The sequence below is a fragment of the Telmatherina bonti genome (assembly GCF_933228915.1).
Source record: "Telmatherina bonti genome assembly, chromosome: 24".
NCBI lineage: Eukaryota > Metazoa > Chordata > Actinopteri > Atheriniformes > Telmatherinidae > Telmatherina > Telmatherina bonti.
In genome coordinates, this window is record NC_136633.1 from 3,656,564 (window position 1) to 3,664,514 (window position 7,951).

At 47.1% G+C, this 7,951-nt stretch overlaps 1 protein-coding gene across 1 annotated transcript in view; it reads left to right on the forward strand.

Moving 5' to 3' along the window:
- The window catches only part of LOC306773996 (protein EFR3 homolog B-like), a gene marked incomplete at both ends in the record, with an annotated part of 315,574 nt that overhangs the window by 148,247 nt on the left and 159,376 nt on the right, over nucleotides 1-7,951 (forward strand). The window contains one exon of the mRNA XM_079263961.1: nucleotides 5,780-5,901. Within this exon, the coding sequence (XP_079120087.1) occupies nucleotides 5,780-5,901 (122 nt within the window). The remainder of the gene's footprint in view (nucleotides 1-5,779; nucleotides 5,902-7,951) is intronic.

Below are 7,951 nucleotides of genomic sequence, written 5' to 3' on the forward strand. Positions count from 1 at the left end.
CAAAGGGTCAACGTGGACATACAGAGGGTCAACGTAGACATACAAAGGGTCAACGTGGACATACAGAGGGTAAACGTAGACATACTTAGTGTCAACGTAGACATACAGACGGTCAATATAGACATACAAAGGGTCAACGTGGACATACAGAGGGTAAACGTAGACATACTTAGGGTCAACGTAGACATACAGAGGGTCAACGTAGACATACAGAGGGTCAACGTAGACACACAGATGGTCAACGTACACATACAAAAAGGGTCAACGTGGACATACAGAGGGTCAACGTAGACACACAGATGGTCAGCGTAAACATACAAAAAGGGTCAACGTGGACATACAGAGGGTCAACATAGACATACAAAGGGTCAACGTGGACATACAGAGGGTCAACGTAGACATACAGAGGGGTCAACGTAGACATACAGAGGGTCAACGTAAACATACAAAGGGTCAACATGGACATACAGAGGGTCAACATAGACATACAAAGGGTCAATGTGGACATACAGAGGGTCAACGTAGACATACAAAGGGTCAACTTGGACATACAGAGGGTCAACATGGACATACAGATGGTAAACGTGGACATACAGAGGGTCAACGTGGACATACAAATGGTCAACGTGGACATACAGAAGGTCAACGTGGACATACAGATGGTCAACTTAGATATACAGATGGTCAACGTAGACATACAGAGGGTCAACGTGGACATACAGATGGTAAACATAGACATACAGAGGGTCAACTTAGATATACAGATGGTCAACGTAGACATACAGAGGGTCAACGTAGATATACAGAGGGTCAACGTAGACATACAGATGGTCAACGTAGACATACAGATGGTCAACGTGGACATACAGAGGGTCAACGTAGACATACAGATGGTCAACGTAGACATACAGATGGTCAACGTAGATATACAGAGGGTCAACGTAGACATACAGAGGGTCAACGTAGACATACAGAGGGTCAACTTAGATATACAGATGGTCAACCTAGACATACAGAGGGTCAACGTGGACATACAGAGGGCCAACGTAGACATACAGATGGTAAACGTGGACATACAGATGGTAAACGTAGACATACAGATGGTAAACGTAGACATACAGAGGGTCAACGTAGACATACAGATGGTAAACGTGGACATACAGAGGGTCAACGTAGACATACAGATGGTAAACGTGGACATACAGAGGGTCAACGTAGACATACAAATGGTCAACGTGGACATACAGAGGGTCAACATGGACATACAGATGGTAAACGTGGACATACAGAGGGTCAACGTGGACATACAAATGGTCAACGTGGACATACAGAAGGTCAACGTGGACATACAGATGGTAAACATAGACATACAGAGGGTCAACTTAGATATACAGATGGTCAACGTAGACATACAGAGGGTCAACGTAGACATACAAAGGGTCAACGTGGACATACAGAGGGTAAACGTAGACATACTTAGGGTCAATGTAGACATACAGAGGGTCAACGTAGACACACAGATGGTCAACGTAAACATACAAAGGGTCAACGTGGACATACAGAGGGTCAACGTAGACATACAAAGGGTCAACGTGGACATACAGAGGGTAAACGTAGACATACTTAGGGTCAACGTAGACATACAGACGGTCAATATAGACATACAAAGGGTCAACGTGGACATACAGAGGGTAAACGTAGACATACTTAGGGTCAACGTAGACATATAGAGGGTCAACGTAGACATACAGAGGGTCAACGTAGACACACAGATGGTCAACATACACATACAAAAAGGGTCAACGTGGACATACAGAGGGTCAACGTAGACATACAGATGGTCAACGTAAACATACAAAAAGGGTCAACGTGGACATACAGAGGGTCAACATAGACATACAAAGGGTCAACGTGGACATACAGAGGGTCAACGTAGACATACAGAGGGGTCAACGTAGACATACAGAGGGTCAACGTAAACATACAAAGGGTCAACGTGGACATACAGAGGGTCAACATAGACATACAAAGGGTCAACGTGGACATACAGAGGGTCAACGTAGACATACAAAGGGTCAACGTGGACATACAGAGGGTAAACGTAGATATACAGATGGTCAACGTGGACATACAGAGGGTCAACGTGGACATACAGAGGGTCAACGTAGACATACAGAGGGGTCAACGTAGACATACAGATGGTTAACGTAGACATACAGAGGGTCAAGGTAGACATACAGAGGGTCAACGTAGATATACAGATGGTCAACGTGGACATACAGATGGTAAACATAGACATACAGAGGGTCAACATGTACATACAGAGGGTCACCGTGGACATAGAGAGGATCAACGTAGACATACAGAGGGTCAAAGTAGACATACAGATGGTCAACTTAGATATACAGATGGTCAACGTAGACAATCAGATGGTAAACATAGACATACAGAGGGTCAACTTAGATATACAGATGGTCAACGTAGACATACAGAGGGTCAACGTGGACATACAGATGGTAAACATAGACATACAGAGGGTCAACTTAGATATACAGATGGTCAACGTAGACATACAGAGGGTCAACGTAGATATACAGAGGGTCAACGTAGACATACAGATGGTCAACGTAGACATACAGATGGTCAACGTGGACATACAGAGGGTCAACGTAGACATACAGAGGGTCAACGTAGACATACAGATGGTCAATGTAGATATACAGAGGGTCAACGTAGACATACAGAGGGTCAACGTGGACATACAGAGGGTCAACTTAGATATACAGATGGTCAACCTAGACATACAGAGGGTCAACGTGGACATACAGAGTGTCAACGTAGACATACAGATGGTAACCGTGGACATACAGATGGTAAACGTAGACATACAGATGGTAAACGTAGACATACAGAGGGTCAACGTAGACATACAGATGGTAAACGTGGACATACAGAGGGTCAACGTAGACATACAGATGGTAAACGTGGACATACAGAGGGTCAACGTAGACATACAAATGGTCAACGTGGACATACAGAGGGTCAACATGGACATACAGATGGTAAACGTGGACATACAGAGGGTCAACGTGGACATACAAATGGTCAACGTGGACATACAGAAGGTCAACGTGGACATACAGATGGTAAACATAGACATACAGAGGGTCAACTTAGATATACAGATGGTCAACGTAGACATACAGAGGGTCAACGTAGACATACAAAGGGTCAACGTGGACATACAGAGGGTAAACATAGACATACTTAGGGTCAACGTAGACATACAGAGGGTCAACGTAGACACACAGATGGTCAACGTAAACATACAAAGGGTCAACGTGGACATACAGAGGGTCAACGTAGACATACAAAGGGTCAACGTGGACATACAGAGGGTAAACGTAGACATACTTAGGGTCAACGTAGACATACAGACGGTCAATATAGACATACAAAGGGTCAACGTGGACATACAGAGGGTAAACGTAGACATACTTAGGGTCAACGTAGACATACAGAGGGTCAACGTAGACATACAGAGGGTCAACGTAGACACACAGATGGTCAACGTACACATACAAAAAGGGTCAACATGGACATACAGAGGGTCAACGTAGACACACAGATGGTCAACGTAAACATACAAAAAGGGTCAACGTGGACATACAGAGGGTCAACATAGACATACAAAGGGTCAACGTGGACATACAGAGGGTCAACGTAGACATACAGAGGGGTCAACGTAGACATACAGAGGGTCAATGTAAACATACAAAGGGTCAACGTGGACATACAGAGGGTCAACATAGACATACAAAGGGTCAACGTGGACATACAGAGGGTCAACGTAGACATACAAAGGGTCAACGTGGACATACAGAGGGTAAACGTAGATATACAGATGGTCAACGTGGACATACAGAGGGTCAACGTGGACATACAGAGGGTCAACGTAGACATACAGAGGGGTCAACGTAGACATACAGATGGTTAACGTAGACATACAGAGGGTCAAGGTAGACATACAGAGGGTCAACGTAGATATACAGATGGTCAACGTGGACATACAGATGGTAAACATAGACATACAGAGGGTCAACATGTACATACAGAGGGTCACCGTGGACATAGAGAGGATCAACGTAGACATACAGAGGGTCAACGTAGACATACAGAGGGTCAACGTAGACATACAGATGGTCAACGTAGATATACAGATGTTCAACGTAGACATACAGAGGGTCAACGTAGACATACAGAGGGTCAACTTAGATATACAGATGGTCAACGTAGACATACAGAGGGTCAACGTGGACATACAGAGGGTCAACGTAGACATACAGATGGTAAACGTGGACATACAGATGGTAAACGTAGACATACAGATGGTCAACGTGGACATACAGAGGGTCAACGTAGACATACAGATGGTAAACGTGGACATACAGAGGGTAAACGTAGATATACAGATGGTCAACGTGGACATACAGAGGGTCAACGTGGACATACAGAGGGTCAACGTAGACATACAGAGGGGTCAACGTAGACATACAGATGGTTAACGTAGACATACAAATGGTCAACGTGGACATACAGACGGTCAACTTGGACATACAGATGGTAAACGTGGACATACAGAGGGTCAACGTAGACATACAAATGGTCAACGTGGACATACAGAGGGTCAACGTGGACATACAGATGGTAAACATAGACATACAGAGGGTCAACTTAGATATACAGATGGTCAACGTAGACATACAGAGGGTCAACGTAGACATACAGAGGGTCAACGTAGACATACAGATGGTCAACGTAGACATACAGATGGTAAACGTGGACATACAGAGGGTCAACGTAGACATACAAATGGTCAACGTGGACATACAGAGGGTCAACGTGGACATACAGATGGTAAACGTGGACATACAGAGGGTCAACGTAGACATACAAATGGTCAACGTGGACATACAGAGGCTCAACGTGGACATACAGATGGTAAACATAGACATACAGAGGGTCAACTTAGATATACAGATGGTCAACGTAGACATACAGAGGGTCAACGTAGACATACAGAGGGTCAACGTAGACATACAGATGGTCAACGTAGACATACAGATGGTCAACGTGGACATACAGAGGGTCAACGTAGACATACAGAGGGTCAACGTAGACATACAGAGGGTCAACGTAGACATACAGATGGTCAACGTAGATATACAGATGGTCAACGTAGACATACAGATGGTCAACGTAGACATACAGAGGGTCAACGTAGACATACAGAGGGTCAACGTAGACATACAGATGGTCAACGTAGACATACAGATGGTCAACGTGGACATACAGAGGGTCAACGTAGACATACAGAGGGTCAACGTAGACATACAGAGGGTCAACGTAGACATACAGATGGTCAACGTAGATATACAGATGGTCAACGTAGACATACAGAGGGTCAACGTAGACATACAGAGGGTCAACAAAGACATACAGAGGGTCAACGTAGACATTCAAAGGGTCAACGTAGACATACAGAGAGTAAACGTAGACATACAGAGGGTCAACGTAGAAATACAGAGCGTAAACGTAGACAGACAGATGGTAAATGTGGACATACAGATGGTAAACGTAGACATACAGAGGGTCAACGTAGACATACAGAGGGTAAACGTAGACATACAGAGGGATAATCTGTGTAGCGGTTAGATTAATTCTAGTACAGCGTATCCTAATTTTTCCAGTGTGAACAACTTATTTCTGTTTTCCATAGTTCGTGAAGTTTGCGAACATTGAGGAAGACACGCCCTCATACCATCGCAGCTACGACTTCTTTGTGTCTCGCTTCAGTGAGATGTGTCACTCTGAACACGAAGACCCCGACACCAGAATCAGGTGAGTTATGCTTCCTGCTCCACATGACGGTTCAGACCTGTTCAACAGGTTGGGTGTTTTCTGGTCGTCAGCTGGGCTGGATGCCTCCGCTCTGGTTACAACCAGCGTTCCAGATTACTCCGTACATCAGTTTCCCAACATTTAACAGGTTCAGTTATTTCAGTTTGTGCTGGATTAATACTTCCAGAGTAGCCGTGGATTGATTACAAAACCAGAACTTTCCAGTTCGGTCCAGCTTTATTCGTGCAGTGCCACTTAGCACCAGTGCCGTCTTTACACACATCAAGCCAAGCGCCTTCATGGACTGTGAGCCAGGAGCACCTGAACCTGCAGCCATAAGGTCATGTTAGCGGTGGAGAAGCAGCGCTGTGAAAACTGCAGCGTTTTTATTGCTTGTTTCATTTTTCACGTCCCGTCTAAACTGCCAACCGGTTTCTTCTCCTTCTTCGTGGTGGTTTGGAAACATCGCCATCTGCTGGTGAGGAGTGTGTTCCATGGTCCACCATGACGTTTTCTGCCTTTATACCCAAGCAGTGAAAAATGCTGCTGGTTCCTGCATTGTGTCCTGCACTGTAGAAGAACCGCTGCTCCCCCCTAGACTGCCACAGGAACCTAGCCCGGGTCATCAGAGACCACCACGAAGGGTCCAACCATCTCACTGCCATTATTCCAGACCAGAACCCCACCTCCACCTGCTGGTGTAGCAGGACCTCCACCATCCATCCAGACCTCCATCCATCTGGACCATCCGAACCGCCATCCATCTGGACCACCCGCACCTCCATCCATCTGGACCATCCGGACCTCCATCCATCTGGACCACCCGCACCTCCATCCATCTGGACCATCCGGACCTCCATCCATCTGGACTATCCACACCTCCATCCATCTGAACCATCCGGACCTCCATCCATCTGGACCTCCATCCATCTGAACCATCCGGACCTCCATCCATCTGGACCATCCGGACCTCCATCCATCTGAACCATCTGGACCTCCATCCATCTGGACCTTCATCCATCTGGACCACTCAGACCTCCATCCATCTGGACCATCCAGACCTCCATCCATCTGGACCATCCGGACCTCCATCCATCTGGACCTTTATCCATCTGGACCATCCACACCTCCATCCATCTGGACCACCAGGACCTTCATCCATCTGGACCACTCAGACCTCCATCCATCTGGACCTTCATCCATCTGGACCACTCAGACCTCCATCCATCTGGACTATCCACACCTCCATCCATCTGAACCATCCGGACCTCCATCCATCTGGACCTCCATCCATCTGAACCATCCGGACCTCCATCCATCCGGACCTCCATCCATCTGGACCATCCGGACCTCCATCCATCTGGACCACCCGCACCTCCATCCATCTGGACCATCCGGACCTCCATCCATCTGGACTATCCACACCTCCATCCATCTGAACCATCCGGACCTCCATCCATCTGGACCTCCATCCATCTGACCCATCCGGACCTCCATCCATCTGGACCTTCATCCATCTGGACCACTCAGACCTCCATCCATCTGGACCTTCATCCATCTGGACCACTCAGACCTCCATCCATCTGGACTATCCACACCTCCATCCATCTGAACCATCCGGACCTCCATCCATCTGGACCTCCATCCATCTGAACCATCCGGACCTCCATCCATCCGGACCTCCATCCATCTGGACCATCCGGACCTCCATCCATCTGGACCATCCGGACCTCCATCCATCTCAACCATCTGGACCTCCATCCATCTGGACCTCCATCCATCTGGACCACCCGCACCTCCATCCATCTGGACCATCCGGACCTCCATCCATCTGGACCATCCGGACCTCCATCCATCTGGACCTCCATCCATCTGAACCATCCGGACCTCCATCCATCTGGACCTTCATCCATCTGGACCACTCAGACCTCCATCCATCTGGACCTTCATCCATCTGGACCACTCAGACCTCCATCCATCTGGACCACCCGCACCTCCATCCATCTGGATCTCCATCCATCTGAACCATCCGGACCTCCATCCATCTGGA